The sequence below is a fragment of the Papilio machaon genome, chromosome 7, assembly GCF_912999745.1.
Source record: "Papilio machaon chromosome 7, ilPapMach1.1, whole genome shotgun sequence".
Taxonomy (NCBI): Eukaryota; Metazoa; Arthropoda; class Insecta; order Lepidoptera; family Papilionidae; genus Papilio; species Papilio machaon.
The window spans coordinates 6295561-6319447 of NC_059992.1; the positions used below are offsets into that span (position 1 = coordinate 6295561).

Sequence of the window (23887 nt, forward strand, 5' to 3'; positions counted from 1 at the left end):
CGAGATTATGTTCTATATCTGTGTCAAATTTCAATAATATGTGTTGAATCTTTGGGGCGTTATCGAGTAGGTAAATGTGCGGATCAGACGTATCCCACGGGAACCGAACATATTTTTGGGATCATAGGTAGCCTAATTCTTCCAGACTGTGTTCTAAATTACTTATTTTCAACCAAATGCATGCACCCGTTCTGGAGATACGTTTTAACAAACATCCATCCGTCTATCCCATTGATTTACCACTAGCCGTAGTAAACGCTAGTAGTAAATCAATGGTCTATCCATTCAAACTTTCTCATTTATAATATTTATATAACACACCACACCTTTTTGCCCACAAAAATTTGCCGTACAAAAGCAAGATGTAGCTTTACAATTACTTATAATAACAATGTTTCTATTTTATACTTTTTTATTTATTTTAAGGTAAACAAGTGATATTTGTAAAGGGCGGGAAAAATATGCAAATGCAAACCTGTCCAGAATCAAGTAGTGTGAAATACGTATAATATAATACCAATACCTTTAAAATAATACGAATACCTTTAAAAATCAAATGTATGACTTTTTTTGTTTTGTGATTCAGGCATACGATATTTCGAGCTTAAATGCTAAAAGAAGCCATCTTGTTATTGAGGCCAGAACAGGTAAAAAATGTGACATTTTGTTTTTTTTCCTAAATAATCAATGTACGAAAACTGGTTGGATTTCTATGATATATTTTGTTTTCGGTTATTTCTTTTGACGTCACAAAATTATCGAAATTTCTCAAAGCGATCCGGTTCTTCGTTTTATTGTAGTCCCAATCGTCGTCCCAGTCCTTAATCGACGTTCTTTCAAAAAAATTATTCTAAGTCTAAAAAATCAAATTGTTTCTTATTAGAAAATTTTAACAATATTTAATAATATTTTAGAATGATTTATCGGTCTTGTTTAAATTGTTAAATAAAACCCCACCAACAATTAACTTATCTCCTGTATTTTAGATTATTTATAAATTAGTCTTTATAATAATTTAATTACCAATTATCAATAGTCTGTCTTATTTATGTTAGTCACGAAATTTTTTGTTTCATACATGGATGGCTCCTACGAATAAGGGCCAATGTGCAAATTGACAACTTTACAGGAGAGGCTCTCAAAGTTTCAACCATACAGGAAAATAAGCCGCATAGGCCCTTTTACATCAGCAAATAAACACGTTTGTTGTTGTTTTTAACTAGACTAAGATGTAGCTTTTAACATAAAAAAGTCAAAATCATCAATTTGTTACTTTGGTTTGGCCCTTAAACATAGGACCCATCGACATATGGCTACAATGACAACATTTATAATATAATGAATCGTTTGAATACGTCGAGATTAAATTACACAGAATTGATGTTTTATGTACATATTTGAGCTATAGTCAAATTTAACAAAATAATAATAGTACTGATGATATTTATTTTATCAATACTAAGAAGTAAACCTAAACGTTTTGTAACATTGTAAGCGAATTCCGTTTCTTCGGTAACCAACGCCTTCCTTCTAAGAAATATTTTGATTCGTTGGCATTAATGAGGGAATTCTACCTTTATTCTACCTTGAAATTATTCGATACCAAAGCGATCGGCTCCTTTGTTTGTGATGCGAGCGATGCGGAACACTTTCTGGAATCCTAATGAGGGCTTATGTTCGGACCTTGAACCCGCCTTTGTTATCTCAATGTTTATACTCTGAAATATATTTAGAACTTAGCTTCCGGCCATTATAAGTTGTTCGTTAGTACCCATACGATTCATTTTGCAAAAAAATGTTTTGATCGAGTTTCCACTTATTTAAACATGTGCGCAATTTCTTAAAACACGACATGTGTTTGCTTGAGTGTAAAATTCTACGACGTAAAGCTACAACCCCTAAAGCCCTACCCTAAGGTATTTAGGTTAACAAAGAAATAAAACAAAAACCGGTCTTTAAAAAACCTATCTAATACCTTGATCTTTAAGGCGTATGTGCCGTATTCAAGAATTTAAAAACATTTTATGAAGGGGCGAACGTCTGTTCGCTTTATATGGATAAAACTCGTGAGCAAAACAACTGCGCAGCATGTTAGGTAATCGAATTTAGTGGGGCCCATTGTGCGGCCGAGGCCAAGGTCTTGCTTGTTTACAATGCTCAACACGGCTGGAATTCGCCCGCCTTTATCGTCTGAGCAGGTTGCATCGTGACGCATTATTTGTAAAAGAAATATTATCTTATGTTTGTCTACTCAAATACTATCGACTATTATTCTTAACCTCAAGATAGTTATAAATGAAGAATTATTTCTTATAATTTCGCTCGATTTTAAATATTGGAATAATTCTCGTATTAAGCTTCATTTACATGGTTCTTTTTTATAAATGCATATTTTAATTATTTTTGAGGTGTAAAGTGAGCGGATATTATCGTTAATATCCGTAAATGGCACTGTTTATGAGACTTATTTTAAAACTGCGCATTACAATTATTAATAGCCTGTTTATTTTTTAAATATTAAGTTATTTTCCACAAAAATTTTGGCTCTTAATTATACTATTTTGTATTTGTTTTGTTGAATATTATGTAAACATTATATATGTCGAAGATGAGACAGGACAGTTATTTTTAAAAAAGCGCAGAACCGCTGACCTTATCTGGTCATCGGCTCTGCTATAGCTATAAAGGGCTGTATTTTAAACTAAAGGCAAACTTAAGGAATTTCATCAAAATGAAAACAAGTAAAACAATTAAAAATAATAATTTTTTAATCAAACAAACATAGAATCTACTTACAATGTTGTTTCTCCAAAAATCGGCAGAAAAGTGAGCTCCACGCTCAAGTTACGCCTTTTATAAACTTGTTCTGTTCACTCGCGGCAAACGTCACTTCACAAAACGAAACGTTTAAAAACTAGCTTTTAGCTATTTACAAAACAATATTCCAAAATTCAATTTATTTAAAAATAATCATAATTTAATTTAGAATCAAGTAATTATCAGATGTTTATTAAGAAATTGAAGACAATTAATTATTAGTGATGTCAACATTGAATAATGTCAAGACTATTTACCAAGAACATCAACTTTAGATTATTTACTCACAAACATAAAACTGTTCTACATATTGGTATTGATTAAACATTTCTAATTTGTAATTAGGTAACTATTCTAAGGCAAATCAAATTAATCATCAGCAAAATAATCTTCGCGGCGACACGGCCATTCTGATGCGCGATGCGTGCTCTGCGTCGCTCCACATCTTCTGTAATAGAAATTTAAACTTTGTGAGGCCTGGCACTTCCACAGTACACTCAAGCCTATATGTAAAGGCTATAGCAGAAATTATAATATTTATTGTTCACACCGTGTGACTACAGATCAATGAAAACATTTATTTTTTATAATGATAACACAAATAGGACTTACTACTCATCTCACATGCAAACAGTAAGCTTAGCTCTGTATGTAACTGTAGGTTCATTTACAATTTTGGTCAATGTTTCTGCTCATTCCACATGACAACAGTAACAATTTCATAGATTTGTAAAGGGAAAGGATAGGTGTATGAAAGGTCGATGCTGTTTAGAACAGAGGTCCTAAGGATAATAATGGGACAGGTTGATGCTGTGCTCTGGGCGGTCTCGTACGCCGTGGTACACAGGGGACATTTTATTCTTTTAGGATAGGATTCATAAATGGCTTATTGGACGGCTCCACACGCCAATAGCATCTTTTTAGCATTTTTAATAGCATTTTTTTTTTTTTTTGTTTTTTTTTTTTTTTTTTTTTGGCTTATTTGACGGCTCCACACGTCAATAGCATCTTTTTTTTTTATTTTTATTTATTGGACAACCACGCGCCGATAGCATCTTATGATAGAATAAATTAGTTAGCTTATTGGATGACTCATCATGCCAGAAGCATCTTTGTGATAAATACTGACTACAATCAAGACGGTAATTACTTGGAAGGTTCTCACCGTTATTATTATTCATTGTTGTCATCTGCGGGCGTCAATGCAGCTGACGTGGTTTGTAGTTGTAGGGCTGCCCCGGCGCTGGAAGGCCCGGCTTGCTGATCATCTGGGGGCGACACGGCTATCTGGGTAGTTCGTCCCGGTTGTGGTGCACGCCGTAGTTGGTCATGTGCGACCTTGCGAGGCCGTCCATGGTGTCCCACTACCTTCTTCACGAGATAGCGGTCGTTTTCAAGAACCCTGTGAACTTCGTAAGGAGCGCTAAACTTTAGGTCAAGGGAAGTCTGGTTTCTGGGGTTGTTTTTGATCAAAACAAAATCGCCTCTTTGAAATCGGTGAATTCGAGCTCGGCCTTTATCGAACCTTTCTTTATCTTTGCTAGCCGTCTGCGTCATTTTTTGCTGCACATGACGTTCGAGAGCTTCAAAGTTAATTATTTCTTTGTCCAAGTCAATTAAACTTAGTAACTCTGGTGGAACACAGTTTTGACGTCGAGTCAGTAGTGCAAGTGGAGCCACGCCTGTTGTTCTGTGGACAGTGCAGTTGAGGGCAAGCTGAAGGCTTTCCAGTGCTGTGTGCCAGTCTGGAGTCTCATAGTTTTTGATCATTACGAGACCATTTTTCAATGTTGCCATCACTCGCTCCACTTGTCCGTTTGCCCTGCTAACACCTGGTGCTATGGAGTGTATTTCTATATTAAACGTGTCGCAGTAATTTTTGTACTCTCCTAAAAACTCGCGACCGCCGTCAACGATTATTTGCCTCGGAGCTCCAAAAAGGTGGATAACTTGCTTTAGAGCCGCCAGAGTGCTGTGTTGACTCTTGTCATTAGTGTAACGTAGTAGCACAAACTTAGTGAAGGCGTCCACCGTCACCACAACGTACTCTTGTTCATTAAGAGTTCCCAATTTACCCGTGATGTCCATGTGTATGACTTCAAATGGAACCACTGGCTTGGCAATGGGATGTAATTGTACCTGAGTAGCTCCCGATGTTTGCTTTGAAGTTCTGCATACAATACAGTTGTCGACGAAGTCACGGATAGTGGTGCTCATTTTATCAAAATAATAGGTTTCCCTTATTTTATGAAGGGTCTTCTCCCAGCCTGGGTGTTTGAGCGCACAATGGAAGGTATTTATCAAACTCCACTGAAAAGACTTTGGCACGACAATAAGTTTTTGTAAACCTGTGATAGCATCTAACCTCTCAAATTTAAGAACATTGCCTTCGAGGAGGTATCCGGGGACATTTTCACCATTATGCAGAGCATCTATGATGGATCGCAAGTGGGTATCACGTCTTTGTTCGATATTTACCCAATCCAGATTATTGGTCAACACGTTGACAGTCAAAGGATCTGGATTTCTACTTAGGTAATCTGCATGTTGCATCCGCTCGCCCTTCCTGTATTCTATTTCGAATTCGAAATTTTGGAGGTAGGCCCACCATCTATGAATGCGGGGTAGCAAATCCTTTTTGTGTTTTGACGCTTTGAGCGCATTACAATCGGTGATCACCTTGAACTGACGTCCATACAGGAAGTGCCGGAAATGCTTGATTGCTCGTACTACGGCTAGTGTCTCAAGCTCGTATGAGTGGTACCTACTTTCAATATCGGTCGTACGCATACTGAAGTACGCTACCACGTGTTGCCGCCCGTTAATAATTTGAACGAGTATCGCTCCGAAGCCTAGACTACTAGCGTCGGTAAATAGTTCAATGGGTTCTCCCTCTTGGAATATGGTTAGGACCGGTGTAGAAGTTAAATGACGAATTATATTTTGACGTGCCTCTTCATGAACATGAGTCCATTGCCACCTAGCGCCTTGTTTAGTCAATTCGTAAAGGGGAGCCATAGTTCGAGCAAAATCGGGTATGAAGCGGCGGAAATATCCTGCGAGCCCGTTAAATTGACGAACCTGTTTAACGTTAGTAGGTACTGGGGCCTTCAGTAAGGCTTCGACCTTTTTAGGACTGGGACGAACTTGGCCATTTTCTATTACGTTACCAAGATATTCGATAGACCGTTTAAAGAATAAACATTTGTCAATATTGATCGAAAATCCTGCGTCACGTAATGCTATGAAAACTCTTTCCAAGTATTCCAGGCCAGATGAGAAATCACGACATTTACTAATAACATCATCGATGTATACCTGAGCTACGCTATCATTATGAGCCTTGTTTGCACTACCTGGGCTCAGAAGCGGACCTAAGGCACGATTAATGCATCTCTGGTACACTGAAGGAGCGTTGCATAAACCGAATGGCATGGTTTTATATTCAAACAGACCATCTGGAGTGACAAAAGCTGTTTTCTCTATAGAGTCAGCGGCAACAGGAATCTGATGGAATCCAGATGCCATATCTAGGGTTGTATAATACTGGCCACCAGCCAACTGATCAATCTGGTCTGCGATTAAGGGGAGGGGGTAATGATCGCGAACAGTGTTTGAATTTAGCTCACGATAGTCTACGCACATGCGGTCGTCACCGTTTTTCTTTTTTACCAAGATAATCGGACTCGAATATGGAGATTTACTTTCTTGAACAATGTCATTGTCTAACAACTCTTTAACAATTTCTTTGACTTTCTCGCGCTCAACCGGGCTTAACCTGTAAGGTCTTCGTTCCACAAACTTATCTGGATTTTTCAAACGAATCTCCAATTGACCGGTATTTACACGAGTTTTTGAGTAACCGCGCGTAAAAGTCGTAGAATATTTATTGAGAAGAGTCATTAGTTGATCGATCTCTGACGTATTGCTCAAGTCGTGATTTATATCATCAAACAAACCGGCCGTCGGTCGCATGTGCATGACGCGAGGTTGAGAGCATAAAGTCGCGCTATTTTGAGTAACGATCACCGTTAATCCCGTTTTGTTCAAAATATTTGCACCTATCAAAACATCTGACGTCATATCGTAATCGGACAAAATATGAAATTCGATTTCTACGTTAATGTTATCAATAACACATACTGTTGTTAATATACTTGTGGAAACTACAGGAAAAGGACCTATTCCTCGCAAATAATTAACTACTTGTTGTCGCTTCCCAGGCAACTTATTCGCAATAGATTCGCGCATCACAGAACATTCCGCGCCACTATCAAACACCGAATCAATAATAATGTCACCTACTCGCATACGCATAGTATTTAAGATCTGTTTATTCTTTATAAATGAATTCACATTGGAGGTTATCTGTTTTTCACGACGGTAACAAGTGTCAAACGTATGACCGGGTTTTGAACAAAACGAGCAAAACCTACTTTCATTCTGTTTAGGTACCGAAGTTGTCAAGGCATTAGGATTCTTCTCGGTTGTATGTTTTTCTGCTACTACCGACGTATTTTTATAACGACAATCACTAGAAGCATGCCCAGGCTTCTTACAAAAGTTACAATAAGGGACGTTTCGATTATCGATAGCGTATTTTAAACGTTTGGATGGTGGTTGATTGGGATTTTGATGATTAGAATTGGGACGCTTAGCACGAATAGACGAGGCAACGGAAATTAGTTCTGGCACTGAGGTAGCTCTGGCATTCATGAGTTCAATCCGAAGGCGTTCGTCACTAATTGTTCCTATCACCGCTTCTACCGCGTCACTATCATCAAGTTTATCTTTTGTAACCCGTCTCCACAAAATCCATGATCGCGATAGAAACTCGGCAATATCTTTGGTTGGATCGTAATTGTGTTCCTTAAACCTTAGCACATCCTTTGAATAACGGTTTTCGGGTTCAAAGGTAGTAATAATATTTTGACGCAGCTCATCCCACGTGGACGTTGTGACAAGCCAGTTATCAGCCCACATTTTTGCACGACCTTTTAGTAAACTAGTAACTTTCATACGGAGATCGTAGTCACTGAGCTCATAATTGGTCTTAGCTAAGGAAATATGATTACACCACTCGCGGACTCCAACGTTACCGTCCGGGTCATATGAAGGCAAAAATACATCAGTAATTTTAACTTTATCGCGCTGCTTCGACAACTTTTCACTCATATTCTGCATCATAGTTATCATATGTAAGTAAAATTCAGGAGGTACGTTACTGCCCTGTGGTTGTAGCGGCGCCACGTTGGCAGATGTATTTGGTCCACCATCGCCGTCGTCTGGTCTGGACACGGTACACGTAGGTACGCTCGGCGCCGTTGATCCATTCTGGTCTGCTCCTTCCATCGTTTCACGCAGGATAATTTTTTTTTTTTTTTTTTTTTTTTTAATGCAGGTAGTCTGAAAAATAAAACAAATCGGACAGAAAGAGCGGATAAGTATCCCACTTCTGATGTCGAAGATGAGACAGGACAGTTATTTTTAAAAAAGCGCAGAACCGCTGACCTTATCTGGTCATCGGCTCTGCTATAGCTATAAAGGGCTGTATTTTAAACTAAAGGCAAACTTAAGGAATTTCATCAAAATGAAAACAAGTAAAACAATTAAAAATAATAATTTTTTAATCAAACAAACATAGAATCTACTTACAATGTTGTTTCTCCAAAAATCGGCAGAAAAGTGAGCTCCACGCTCAAGTTACGCCTTTTATAAACTTGTTCTGTTCACTCGCGGCAAACGTCACTTCACAAAACGAAACGTTTAAAAACTAGCTTTTAGCTATTTACAAAACAATATTCCAAAATTCAATTTATTTAAAAATAATCATAATTTAATTTAGAATCAAGTAATTATCAGATGTTTATTAAGAAATTGAAGACAATTAATTATTAGTGATGTCAACATTGAATAATGTCAAGACTATTTACCAAGAACATCAACTTTAGATTATTTACTCACAAACATAAAACTGTTCTACATATTGGTATTGATTAAACATTTCTAATTTGTAATTAGGTAACTATTCTAAGGCAAATCAAATTAATCATCAGCAAAATAATCTTCGCGGCGACATATAAGTTATCATTGTGCGATCGTTTTATAAAATATTACAGGTTAGCACTGCTGATTACATTTTATTATTCATTTATATTAAGCAAAACAGGTATTAATGGTACTTAATAACGTGTTGACCTTGCTCGCGAATTCATGTTTATTTTTTTATAAAAAAAAACAAAACAATAAGCTATTTTGTTACCTTATACAGTTGAAGGCAGATAAAAATCTTTTGCATTCGACATTTAATATATTCTAGTGCAATGTTTTGTTATGTTTTTGTTGGTTAGATACAAATTATTATTTAAAAAACAGAAAGATTTTAATGCTATTAACTTAAGAATTTAATATTGTTGTTTATCTACCTATATTTGATTTCTTTCTCATCCAAAACTAATTTTTAAGTATTCAATTTGCGTTTTCAGTATGAGTATGACTGCTAATTCAAGCTATGTGTTGACATTGCGTCTACATCAGCGCATACCTGACGATTGTGTAGGCGTATCATAGGAAATTTCGAAGCACGTTCTTTCTGTATTCAAATGGCGCCACAAAGGCACCTTGACGGCTGTTACATACATTTTTTTGTATGCACGAGTTACCTTTATGTCACACATTATGCGATAAATTTGTCTACTATTATAAAATCCAAAAAGTTTTGAAAAGTAGAGGAAATTATCATGTTATTTAATTTTATCCAAAGCAGTCTATAAAGAAGATAATTTTCGATTTTTATTACTCTAGTGAGACTTAGAAAACTTTCCTACTCATAATTTATTCCTTCAAGCCTTTAACGTTTGTTAGTGTTGACCCCCAATCACGATATTCTAGTTCTATTTGCCGGCTGCACCCTGCGCCTACGTGGGCTGAATGCTCTGAGCTCAATGAGAAAGCGCCGGACCGGTTCCCGCGTGACTCCCACCAACACAAGCCACTTTCAATCCACAATGGACGTACAGATTATCTTAACTTAAACATCGTATGTACACTCACTTACAATAAGGCGATAGTTTAAAGACGTCGTAAATCTACAAGATACAGATTTGCTGAATGCCTCAACCACTGTTCCTTAGTATTAATAATTAACGATGTCTCAGTACACTATTAATGATTTGTTTAATGTCGTTTGTTAAAATATTGAATTTGTTTACTCGTGTAAGTAACTGCAATGTGTCAATGTATATATTTATATACGTTTTAAAGGTTGTACGTTTGGATTTGCGTTGCTTCAGTAAATATTTTTCTTAAAAACCAAGTATCAAGAATGTTCCATCTTAAATATTCTTTAGTAAACAAAGCTGCGTGGGCGCAGAGTTAAATAAAATCTTTCGTTAGTTTACAGAGGCGCTCGGTCCGCCCGCAATTTTGATATAAAGTCAAGTCGAAACAACATCGCTATTTTTATTCCGCGTTCAAGGCCAAGCTCGCCATATTGCATTCGCTATACTATCGATTCGAAGAAAAAACGTTTGTCTCGCAAGCAAGCACTTTTATTACATTGTATTTTAAAAACAAATACGCAGTGGCACAAAATGTTTTAATTTTTGGTATGTAAATGAAAGTTCAATTCATTATAAAATTAATAAAAAATAATTATAAAATTCCTGGCCGTTTGTTAATTTCTTTCTTTTATGTTTTATTTAACAGTATATATTATAAAATGAATATTAAAAAAAATATTGTATGTTATAACAGACATTAGGGCAAATAAATAGGTACGTCTCATGGAAATAGCGCGTGTATTAAAAAAGTTCGTGTCATATAAAAGCCTACAAGTTCAAAAACGTTTAAAAATAAATTTGTTATGAGTAATCCAAGTAACTGTTAGAAAGTTACACTGAATTGCTGGAGGGTATCAAATATCAAGACAACAGGAAGTTAAACTTGATATCGTATTTCGTGCTTATGTAACGGGCGCGCGGTCTGTTGTACCTTTTTTGTTGATTACATTAAAATAACTAAGGCATTGTGAGCCCCAAGGTTACCTACATTAAACCGAGCGAACTTCCGTTGCCTTGTTCTCATGACTAACCCTTACACGTTCACTCAACCAAATATTTTTTTTCTCTGCACCGGTAAGAGTACCTACTTAATTATCGGTTGCAGGTTCGTTTATGAAGTAATGTTAGAAATGTACAAAATATTACCATTTTTATGCAAATACTAGTATAACAGAAATTACATTCTCAGCCACTAAGCTAAATAAAAACGAAAATACGTGCAGGAAAATTCCCAAAAATTCTACCATTCGCACTAAAAAAAACAGGTTGCGAGATTTGCATCACAAGTCGACAAAATCGTTTGAAAAACAAACATAGTTGACGTAACATAATTAATTCGAATCTGTTCGAAAACAAGTTTAATTATAATATGCTAAAAATTAAAATATTCGCATCAACGTTGTTATCGCGCTGTTGTTTTTTTTTTGTTATCGGTTCGAGAATGTAAACAGAACGCCGCGTTGACACGCCCCGGTGAGATACGAGACTCGGTATCTAATTCAGTTGGCCTTGACAATGAAAAAATAACAAGTTTTTTTGCGTAACCTTGACGTCTTGTGTTTCGTTTTTTCCAGTATATTTGCAGTGTTGAATAATAAAATTGTGTATGTTAAATAGTTACTCTTTTTGCATTTACTACTAAGATAACTTTGAAGTATATAATTTCGAGACATTATTACTAAAATACACAGATTTTCACTTGTTTATACCTATATAAATTCACTTCTGTAATATAGTGGGGCAGACGGAGATTACGGAATTTTAGAGTTCTTGAAGACACATTTGCACATACATATGTACCTATATGTTACGATGTTTATGTATTACTTATTAACGACAAGGGTCTTCAGGCGTATAATACTTAAAATATCAAACGAGTTAAAATGTCAGTTTATAATAAATGAAGTGCGTGAACATAGACAAATGGTATGGGAATGCTAAATAAAAATTACACTGTAAATTGAAGCAATTGATATAATTGTCTTTGCCCCGAAATCCCCGGTGCGACGCGAAACATTAAAGCTGCCATTTTGTCGTGTTTTAACATTTTATTAAATGTTTCGAATCCGCCGTCACGAAATGTCGCTCGAGCGGTTCGTAAATTGAACTATAGCAAATTGCATTTTGATTCGTATAATGAGATGAGTTTACATCACGCCTTATTCCTTGATCATTACGTTTTAAATGCGGCGCGTATTTTTTGCCGTGGTGTTCTGAGACCAAAATCCCCGTTTAAAACATGGTTATCTATGTTTTGTCAAAGTTAATGACAGCGATGACAATATGTTTTGTACAGGGATTTTGGCCTCAGAAACCGACGGGTAAATCTATGACCGGTTTTTGTTCAGTATATTTTGGAATAGCTTTTACGAAAAGAATGCCATCATATCATGTTCCTTTCATTTTTCATGGGCTATTTTCGAGATTTATTTTTGACTTTATTGAATAATCAAAATACACTTTGAAATGGAATTATAAATAATGGAAACAAATTACCAATAATTTAATTTATTTAGCTATTGATTCATAATATTTGTATTTATTTGATGTTATGCACTTTCGAATTTTAAACTTGTTTTTTATATAAAATGTTTTATTTAGATAATAATTTTGACCAGCTTTTATCTTTTTAACGTTGCTATCTTATATTACTTTAATGCACCGACCATAACCTTGAGATATAATCAGATAAAAAAACCGCGAGATAGTAAAATATCAAACAAGTTATATAGACAGACATGACGAGACTATAATTAATATAGTAATTAAAAAAAAAACAACAAAAACAATGATACGTACATAATTTACATAACATATTCGTGTCCAAATACATTTTATCAAATGAACTTGTTTTTAACTGTTTTTTTGTTTCACAGAGCCGGCGCTGGCGCAAATGGCATATTCTCCAGGCGACTCGATTTTTCAACTTTCAATCTTTTGCCGAAGCATAAAGTCAACTCTTATCAAATTAAGGTAAGTTCTTATATTTCTTACTTACGTCACATGCATAACTTCTTAGGTATTAGACTGTTATAAATATAAAAGTTTAGATGGATGTATGTTTGTAAGCGTGAAACTCTAGAATGCCTGAAAGGATGTGGATGAAAGGAACAAAATCAGATAACAGTTTCGAATAGCGCATAGGCTGCTAACTCTGCTTTTTGTGTTTTTATTCCATGCGCATGAGTTTTGTGTGAAACGTTTCATAATATGCATTGTTTTATTAACTTGTAATTTTAAAGTTATATAACAGGTTCTAATGGCGGCAGACGTACAACAGAAGTTTACGATTTAACTGCATTTACGTAGATCTCACGGTTCTTAGTGTTGTTATGCGAAATTTCCTTTTATATATTTTTATCTTTTTCTCCGATTGTGTATTTTTGTTTATTATTAGATTTATTTTTTTTGTACCTTTTAAAAGTTTTGCATCTGTAACACTATTTTAGAGGCATTCATCACATATTTAGTTAGTGATTTAGTGCATAGCATTATAGTGATTTAGTTTATATACATTTCTTCAACATTTTGTTTCCCCGTGTCTTTCATGAACAATTTTATTTAGTAATTTATTAGACAGCTGTTGTAGATCATTCAGACCAGACATCTGTATCTGATGTTACTAGAAAAGCTTTTAAAAAGTTAAAGTCAAAGGTTTGAATCAAATATTAGTAAGTCCACTGAGAGTTTACGATTTGAACACAGGACTTTATCGTGCGCTTTCCTGTTCAACCCACGGCCGCATTGTCGTCGTCGTTAGCCAGCGATTTAAGTCCCAGAGCGCACATAAAACAATTGTAATGCTAAAGTCGATCATAATTTCAAACCAAAGTAAAATACAATGACATAATTTAATGACGCTTTTCTAGTCAAATGACATGGTCTGTCTCTATCTATATTTACATAAAGATTAGCATTTAGATTCATAAAATAAGAAATCGATTCAAGCTTTTGCGTTTTTAATTTAAATTAAGTAGAAATTTATTTAAGGATGATAATTTGTTAGCTTTGCGCCGTAACAATATTGTTTATTATTTTTGTCTTAACGCAATTCCATGCTCTTAATTGGTATTTTTTGTTTTTTAGGAATCCAATACATCTTGTAGTAAGCATACATAGTTAAATTTAATGTTAATATACAGCAATTTAATATAACAAAGTATTATATTCACAAATTATATTTCATATTTTATAAACGAAAATTACAAAGTTTTATTTTAAAAAGATAACTTTAGTTTAGAATAACGATAAAACACTTTTATAGCCCGGGCCCGAGTTGAAAGTTTACCTTCGTTGGTGTACCCATAAAGACCCAGGATGACGCCCCGCGCGATAAACTGCTGTCAGCAGAGGCGCCCGTATGGCTGCGACCATTACTACAGTGGCAATACTATACTAATTTAGACGGATTTATTAAAAAATTCCTGCATTTACGCCAATTCCTAGATTCACCAATTTCCCATGATAAGGACTTTGTGTTCCTGTGTTTCATCTAACGTTTGATCAACGAGGTACATTTTTTTCTGGCCTTATCTTCACATCTGTTTTATTTAAGAATTTTCGAAACACCTATATGTATTGTCTGTCCCAATCATCTAAGAGGATGTCAACTCAAGAGGAATATCTCTATTGTAAATAAACAATGGTCACCGTGAAACATATTCGTTTCGTAAACGAATAAACGTAAATTCGTTGTAATTTAATCGTATGCCGGTAGTAGGCGCTTGGTTGGAATGAAACCCGCGGCGCCGCGCCCAGTCCGCTTTCGGCTAGATTTATACAAATAAAACTCGCACCCGTCTACATATGTTTTATTTTTTTTCCTGTACAAGGAATATGAAATTTGATAAGGTGCTATTAAAATGTGATGAAAGAATTCGACTTGAAATTTTTTAATCTAATGGCTAAAGGCTTTCTTCTGTAAAACTTTTTAAATCTGTAATAATCGGCCCTGAATGGCTTCAATTAATTATTTACAAAAACCTTTTTGTAATGCAGGACATCAACGCGGTTCAGCCGAGCTGTGTCTGACAAAGTTTTTTCCTTGCCAAAGGCAAACCATACACAACGAACAAAGCCAGTATTTGATGCCACGCCACCGCGCCGCGCTCACGTCGAATTATTTTGCAATTGTCGCTCGTTATATGTTTGTTATGCAGCGGCGGTATCTAATCTCTGTGGGCCTTGAGCCCGTTGTATGTCAACCTACGGTCAATGCACCGACAGCCAGCCGCCGGCCGCCGTGCCCGTCTATTTTTAACCCGCGATTGTTTCATATTTATTGCTGCCCAACGCTTGTTGCAGTAAGCGCAGTAAGTGCATATTTTTACTGTCGCGCCGATTGAGTAATTGTTTCGAACGTTCACGCTTTGTGCCTTTTCGTTTGTCCGCCATTTTGGAATATAGCGCGCGAAAAATTGCGTCCGAATGCAATATGTCGCTCGATTGGAGAGGTTGTTTTTCTATGCCAATTTACGATTTGCTCCAGGCTCAATTGATGGTCTATGATCGGATTTGCCTTCTAACATGGCACGTATTGCAAAATACATAGTTTTTAAGCTACATGAAATGTGTGGAACAAAAATCAGTCGAACAGCTTTTCATTTTCCGTTTTTTAAAGAAAGCACGACCCGAACACGAACTTCCTTGCTTGGCACGAATGCCTTTCAGTATTAAAAAGTATATTACCCCAGCCCTTGGGAGTTAGACCGTTTGTTTTTAGATTTTCAGACTTACAACTTAATCGTCGGTCGACGTACAAAACAAAATTGACTCATAAAACCGTATATTGTCTTCGGATATTTAAACAATTCATTTTGCTTTACAACTTTAATTAATTCCCCACAACAATTTACACTGTACAGTCGACAATGTTTTTTTTCTGTAACAAGCAAATCTGCATTGTGAATCATAGATTAAGCTATTGTTTTCCAACGTCCCAACCACAAAGAAGGTCAATAAAATCATAAATTTCATTTGTGCGCTTTAATTCAATGAAAATTGCTTCGTACTGAATGATTTACGTTAAGGGCCTTTGTTACTCTTTGCTAGTAAGAACATTAAAAGACAATGATTTTAATTTCATTTTGATTTCGAAATGTTTTTCAAAATTAATTAAAAAAAGAAGTTAATCTAACTTTAACTCACTATTAACCATCCGCAACAGCTCTAAATAGAGCTGATAAAATCTAAATAAAATGATAAAATGCTAAGAAAACCCTAATATTCTAGCTTATAGGCTGTGCTTTTTATCGGTAACATCGTTTTATAGGTTTAGTATAAAGTTAACCCAAACAATTGTCAAGTTGTTTTTCTTTACAATATTAATCTTACTAATGTTGTAAATGCCAAAGTATAGAAAGATGTATGTTTGTTAGAAGTTATCTCCAAAACGGCTACATGGATCTCGCTGAAATTTGGCACAAATGTAGAGCATAACCTGGAAGAACATAAAAGCAACTATGTAATTAAGTTTTTTAATTCATTTTGTTATCTTGGAAAGTCAAAATACTAGAAGCATATCAGTAAATTCCTGGATTAAACTGGTATGAAACTAATCTTGATTGATAACGACGTCGGGGCACGTTTTCGCGAGACATCGAGTCATTACAGCTACCATGCTACTATTTATGGTACCTTGTCCGCCGGCATATTGCTCGTATAGACCGGTCCCCGCCATGGGACGTGGTCATTCAATCACAACAATTTCACATGTACACGACAGATAAAATGCTATAATACATTTTATAAATAGGCATTTACAGATAAATTAAAAAGCAAATGTCAAGGGATTTCTATGAAAATCTCTAAATTACTGTAAATTTTGAGGTAAATAAATGTATTTCACGCATAACTGTAAATAAAAATTCTGTTTTCAATTTACAGCAATTTCTTTTAGATGTTGATAATATTATGCTATAGTTTTTGTGAAGCTTTTAAAAGGCTTTTTATAAAAGTAAAATTTTCACCGTTGATGCATAATGCAGTCATGTGATATACGGAAAGATCTACCTTTTAGTTTGCATAGCATTTTAAAAATCACATTGATAAAGTCAAAGGCGGAGGGAGACATACATTTGTAATATCTAAGACTCACTCCGGACGGAGGAGACGTATCAAAAGATAAAAGCATATTTTTATTATGTTTTATACGGCTTTTATGTCTTCCCAGTGCTTGCAAGGAAAATATAATTTTATTTGAATTTAGCTACACATTAACTTGTACAGATATTGACAATTTAAAATACATATAATAATAAGAATTTATTTTTGGTCGTCGAAATTGATTAAATAGTTGCGTTTTTTTTAACAAAAATATTGTTTCGCTTTTACAGTTTTTTTTTAGATCAATTGATGTGAGTTTGAATATAATATGTTTTGTATATGTATACGATGGGTCTGCGATATGAAGAGTTCTCAGTCATTCGCGTAACAGAATCCGCTGATGACACCCGATCCCTCTCTCAAGGTTCCCTATATATATTGTTAATGTTTTTACTCGATATATTTATTCCCGCGCCTTATTATAAAATATAAATCTTAATAAATACTACATCTTTATTTAGATTAAAATTATTTTGAGCGGTTGAAATTACCTTTAATAAATATTTCTATATACCAACGATCATTAACTTTATTAGATGAAAACGATGGGTACTTGGAATAATGTCGCAATGGATATTGCGACAGTCTTCGGGTTAAGTCAGATTCGGTATCTACGGACCTAAATACACCTTATATATTTTTTTTACTTAATTCTGATGAAAAATGACAAAAATAGAAAAATCACTTTGTACATTAATTGTTTGTTCCTGGTAAACGTTTAGAAAAATATTACTGGAACAATACGGTTATGTTGAAAGTGAAATTTTTGTTTCAATTTTAGACCAGCAATTGTAATTACGGCTTTCTTCCAGGGAATAAATCATGTAAACATTAAACGCACTATACATTACTGTACCTACTTTGATGTTAACAGATTCGCACTAAACATTGCTGTACCTACTAAACTATCGTTGAGTCGTTACTCAATGGCAGCAAATATTAAATCACGCACAAGACTACCAAACTATAGTTATTTTATTTGTATTACTGAAGATAATAATCTACAATAATTATTTTAAAATTTTATAGTCATCTGTTCATGATTCGAATTAATGTACCTGTGTCAAAATTTTTGTTTTCTGATATTTTACAAATGACATGTACTTAAATGTCGCAGATAATATATATTTATTAACACCGAAATACCAGTAAAACATAATGGTGACATTTTAGAGAAATTTATAATTATAAGAAATAGAAAATGTAACCGCACCCAAACACTGAAATATTATTTTCTGATTGATGGTGTAAAAGAACTAGTATGCAAGAATTTCTGTTTAAACACTTTGCAAATCTCTGATACTATGGTATTTACTGCTTTAGAAAAAGTGAAGTATGATGAGAGCCTAGCTGATTTGCGTGGATGTCATAATAATAGACCTCACAAAACGGGCTCGTCAACTGAAGAGAGTGTCGTGCAACATATAAAACTATTCCCGACAGTGGAAGCTCATTACGTCAGAAAGGACTCTCAAAAACTATACCTATCTGACGATCTCAATATTTCGAAAATGTATAGACTGTATAAGCAATGGTTTTCAGAACAAGATAATTATCAAGATGTTAAAATGGCGTCTGCACGGCAGTACAGAAAGATATTTAATACGCAGTTTAATTATTCTTTCTTTAAGCCTAAGAAAGATCAATGTGCAACGTGTACACGTTATGAACGAGCTGATGACGATACAAAAAAAGCAATGCAAGTTAACTATGATATGCACATTAAAAATAAAGAAACAGTACGTAATATAAAAGAAACTGAAAAAGAAAAAGCAAGCGATTCAGAAACCATTGCAATTTTCGATTTAGAGAAAGTTCTCTACATCCCCAAATCAGAAGTTGGAGTATTTTACTATAAGCGTAAATACCCAGTATACAACTTAACAGTGTTTGATGCAAGTCGAAAACTAGGCTACTGCTTTATGTGGCATCACGCAATAGCTAAACGAGGTGCTATTGAGATTGGTAGTTGCATATTCAAGTTTCTGGAGAGTGAATATATCAGATCGATTAATAAAATATCACTGTATTCAGACGGATGTCGTGGTCAAAATAAAAATCGCTTCATTTTTGCGCTATATTTGTATGCGGCTACAAAATTTCAAATGAATATCACTCACCGATTTTTCGTAACAGGCCACAGCCAAAATGAAGGCGATTCCATGCACGCTTGCATAGAGCGAGAGTTAAAGAAAAATAAATTTATATACTCACCAGAACAAATGTACGGAATAGCCATGAATGCGAAAGTTACGGGTGAAAAGTATAATGTCGTTGAGATGAACCAGTCCGATTTTTTAAACATTAAATTGCTAATTGAAGGGCAAAACTGGATGCATGACTCAAACGGTAATAAAGTGATGTGGTCTAACATTATGGAAGTCAACGCGTGTCATACCGAGCCGGGTAAATTGAAATTTAAATATAGTTTTGAAGATGAATATTTAGAACTAGAAACACGTGCATTACCAAGCAGAGTAAGGAGGAGAGTACAGAGCACAAGGGGAGGAAGGGCCAGGTTTGAGCGAGCAGGAAATGGACACGTTGTTTCTACGTATTCTACAGCTGAATCTGCGACTCTTCCTGAATTACAAGGAGCTTACAACGAACCGGTTCCTGTGTCAAAAGCTCGGTACTCTGATCTACTGAGTCTTTGTAACAGTCATGATATTCCACAATATTATCACGATTTCTATAAATCTTTGGCATGTGGAACCGACGAAGCTGCTGAGGTACAGGATCCGCTACAGGAGTCAAGTCTTTAGACGTGATTTTGCTTTAAATATTTTGGTACCCAATTTTTTTATTATGTTAAGATAATATATATATATATATATATAAAGTCTTATAAAGTCACGAATTTGTCATTTTAATTATGCTACTTTGATTCCATAAATGATTGTTTAATAATAACATAATGCTCTTTATTTCTACCACTTTAAATGATCCATTCTTATATTTCTAGTAAAAAAAAAATAATAATAAAAGCACTGTCAATAAAAATAAGATATTCACGCAAAGATAAAAGATTTAAAAAAAACATACAACGATGAATATACAGTAAAATATGAATACCGTCCACAAAACGCTCATCAAGTTCAAGGAATAAGAACACAAACTATGGTTACTGTATCCATCGTGTATCCTATAATACACTGAAAAAAGCTGTAACATATTATTACTGTATCAACATTCATTTTTTTTTCGTGGAACAAAGCTGTAAGTGACTATTACGGGAACAACCTTTCGACATAAATAGTAGCAATATGATCTTTACCGATTTTTTCCTATTTGGATAAAATATACAATCTTGTAACTGCAACAGTACTTTAGGCAAAAAATAACGAACAAGGTGACATATAATTTATTTTAAGATATTCAGTGGTTTTATAGTTATTCCATAATTTCATTAAATATTTTTTCCTGAACAGTTTCATTTTTACGATTGCGGCTTTATTCCCGGTACCCATCGAAAAGAAAAAATAAATATAAAAGACAGTCCGACAATTATGTAGCAATTCTTCAACAACGCTACAAACAGGCAGAACAAATGTATCTCGATTTTCTTAACGGACCGTAAACGGCAAGAAATGAGAAAGTAGCGGCTAATAGATACAATAGGGCTGGCGCGATAGCTCCGCCGAGGCAACTTTCATACGATAGAAAAACTTGCAGAACTTTACGATACGTGCACTGGTGCAACGCGAACTAGTTTCAAATATCAAACCATTTCGTAAGACCAGCGTACGTTATTACTTCGCTCCAGAGATTCGTGATAAGTAATCACTTTTGAGCAGACCCTTAAGTCGATCGGAATTTACTAACATACACGATGGTGCAACTGATGTATCTTGCACATATTCTTGGTAGTGTCCACATCTTTCGACACAAACTTGGATTGGCTATAAAAGGTAAAGTCCGTGCGAACTTTGTCAGCTCGAACATTTCGTGTAACTCTAAATCGAGTTGTTTTTTTTTTTAATTATAGCAAGTACCTATTTTTACGTACACGGTAACTAGTATAGAGCTGGTTTTTGTAAGCATCGCGCTCATGTATCGAATCCAATCTCGATAAACGCCTTGTTTGCGTATCTTATTAATGTAATGGACCCCGATTCCTGTCGTCCTCTTAATAGCTATTAACTATAAACTAGATGAATTTATTGCGGATACGCTAAGTTTTATCTCTATGCGTACTTGAAAGTCAACGTGTAAGTATATTTGTGTAATTTATTATCAAATTGTAGCTCGTGTACGGGTCTGGGCGCAATTCAAGTTTCCGTCCTACGCCATTCACCCACGCGTCTGGCGATCGCGTGTGCAACCAGATATGACAGATGAATGCCTCTCCACACGCCCTTATCATAACTACTTCCTACTAACTTCCTAGTAGTACACTAAATAATAATTTTCTAACGAACAATAATTTCTTGCTTATGTTATATTTGCAAATGTTTGGATGGATTTTTGTTTGAAGGTATATCCAGAACGGCTCATTCACAAAAACAGTATGTACGTCTACATCATATTACATAAACAAAGTCTTCAACATTATTAAAAACTGATGTATTGAAATCGATTCAACCTTTTATTATCCTGTGAACTTTTTTTATTCAGTAATGAGTTATAAGTATCATCTATCTATACATTTAATCAAATTGGAGTGTCTGTATATAATATTTAAAAAAGTGTTTTATGTGCACACGATATATTTTATATACAAAAAGAAAAATTTTTAAACTCTTGTTTGTCTGTCTGTCCGCAAGTCGCGTTTGATCCGATAATCTCCTGATCAGCTTGACCGATTTTGTCGGGACTGACCGCTAGTTGTTTACTAAAAAAAATTATATCAACTTTGCAGAAATACACGCAAAAAATTTCAATGAACGTTGTAACCAAAGGTTGTACATCCATTGGTATAATTGGTTAATTGGAAATGATATTTTCAGTAAAATTGTTAAAAAGATTAGTTGGAAAATCTTTTGAAACCATAATAAAATATTTTTTATTATATTCTTAAACAGCTGCGTGTTCACAGTTATCTTCTGGAGATTATATGAGAGATATAATATGTTGCATTCGTCTCATGTTTTATCTTTATAATTTTGTGTTCCAATTAATAAGTGAATATGGCAAATAACTTTTTTTGTACGAAAAAATTTCGTAATATTGGTTTTCTGTTCCAACGATAATAATCAGTTTTCCACGAAACAACGTTGTTGTTACTACTTGTCGTTTGCGACTGGTTACTAGAATAGAACTAGAGCGGTCGTTGATCCCGCTGCCCACTAATATTATCTCGATAACTGCGCTAATAATGTTTGGGAAACATATGTTTGAGTTGGAGCCAAAATCGGTTTGTTAAAATCGTAAATTCGTAGTAGATTCGACGGGGGCTTATGGTGACTGGGGTTATGTAAGAATATTCGTGGTTGTGTGTGTAGTAGCGTGTTGTGTTGGGATTGTGACCCTGATGCCGGCCGCGGGGTCGACGCACGCGCGCGTCCCACATACAGAGCACGTCGCTCCGTAGCTCCGGCGCAATGCAACTTGCAAATCTCCAGCGCATAGAATCGCAAATAATAATGGCTTGCCGGCCTATTTGTTACGTATCGTGTTAGCTACCTGCGATTCAATTATTCGATTGTAAACGTTAAATGCTATTTCTATGATTGACGACGACGGTTTCCGAATCTAATTTCTATGATATAAAGTAGAAGCCATACATATGTGACTTTACTAATGCAATGTAAATGTTTTCACAAAATGCTAAAAGAATGTCATTAAATATCACGTGTTCGTTATCGAACGTTGTTAAAATACCAAGCATATACCACACACACTTTATATATAAAATGAATTATTTACTCATTTATAAATGCCATAATTCAATGTTTTGGCAGACCTGTATAATAAATTGATAGATAAAAATTAAACGTACTGTATGGTTATAAAACTGCTTATATTTTTATCTAGTTGCCTTACATGTTTGCTAACCTGTGATTTAAATGATCCACATAATCAAAATATAATTGCGACGTGTGGCCGATACATTGGCTTAACAAATTGCCTCAAGCGGCGCAGCGCGCGGCGGCGAGACAGCCATGCCTTGATTATAGTTCTCGTAGTTATCAGGCACACATCTTAAAAGCCTTTTAATTATTGTACAATCATTGAATACAAGAAGCACGATTGTTAGACGCCGGTATTCGTTTAAATAAAGTGTAATTATGTACGCCATCTTGCTTAAATTTAAATAAAAATTGTGTGTAAAGTACTTGCCAAACAAATTTTTAATCTTGTTCAAAATAAATATAGTAATACAGTTAGTTATTGATTTATTATATGTTTATTATTATTATTATTTATTTTCAGATAAACAAAGCTATTGGAAAAGTCTGATTCATTTTTTAAATGAGGATAATGGGATAAGGATTGATTAGAACACTATTTTATTAAATAATATAAAAATTAATATTTTTGGATAATGTTGACGATTGTTCTCTCCTCAGTTGGACTACGACAAATTAAGCTTACGAAAATAATATAGAAAACAAATCCATTCGACATGAGAAAGTTAATATAAATAACCGAGTTGGATTTGGCTTCTCGCCTATCAAAACATCCTGTACCTTTTCTTGTAAACATAATGTTTTCGTATTTATAAATTGGCTAATTTTGATTGATTTATTATAGAAACGCTTTTCATCTTTGCATTTAATTTAATAATGATATAGCTACTTAAGTTTCACTGATGATTTTAATTTCGGGAACGAAGAAAATTTATTTTTAGCTTTTATTCCTTTTTACATAATAATGTAAATAAATCAAAGGGACACTCTATTAAATAATTAGAAAAGAATTAAGACATTTGTTATTAGGTACGTATGTACAAAGGCAAATAA

At 34.7% G+C, this 23887-nt stretch overlaps 1 protein-coding gene across 1 annotated transcript in view; it reads left to right on the forward strand.

Moving 5' to 3' along the window:
* The window catches only part of LOC123720920 (headcase protein), a 66051-nt gene that overhangs the window by 21965 nt on the left and 20199 nt on the right, over positions 1 to 23887 (forward strand). The window contains exon 2 of the mRNA XM_045678594.1: positions 12755 to 12851. Coding sequence (XP_045534550.1) covers positions 12755 to 12851 — 97 coding nt within the window. The remainder of the gene's footprint in view (positions 1 to 12754; positions 12852 to 23887) is intronic.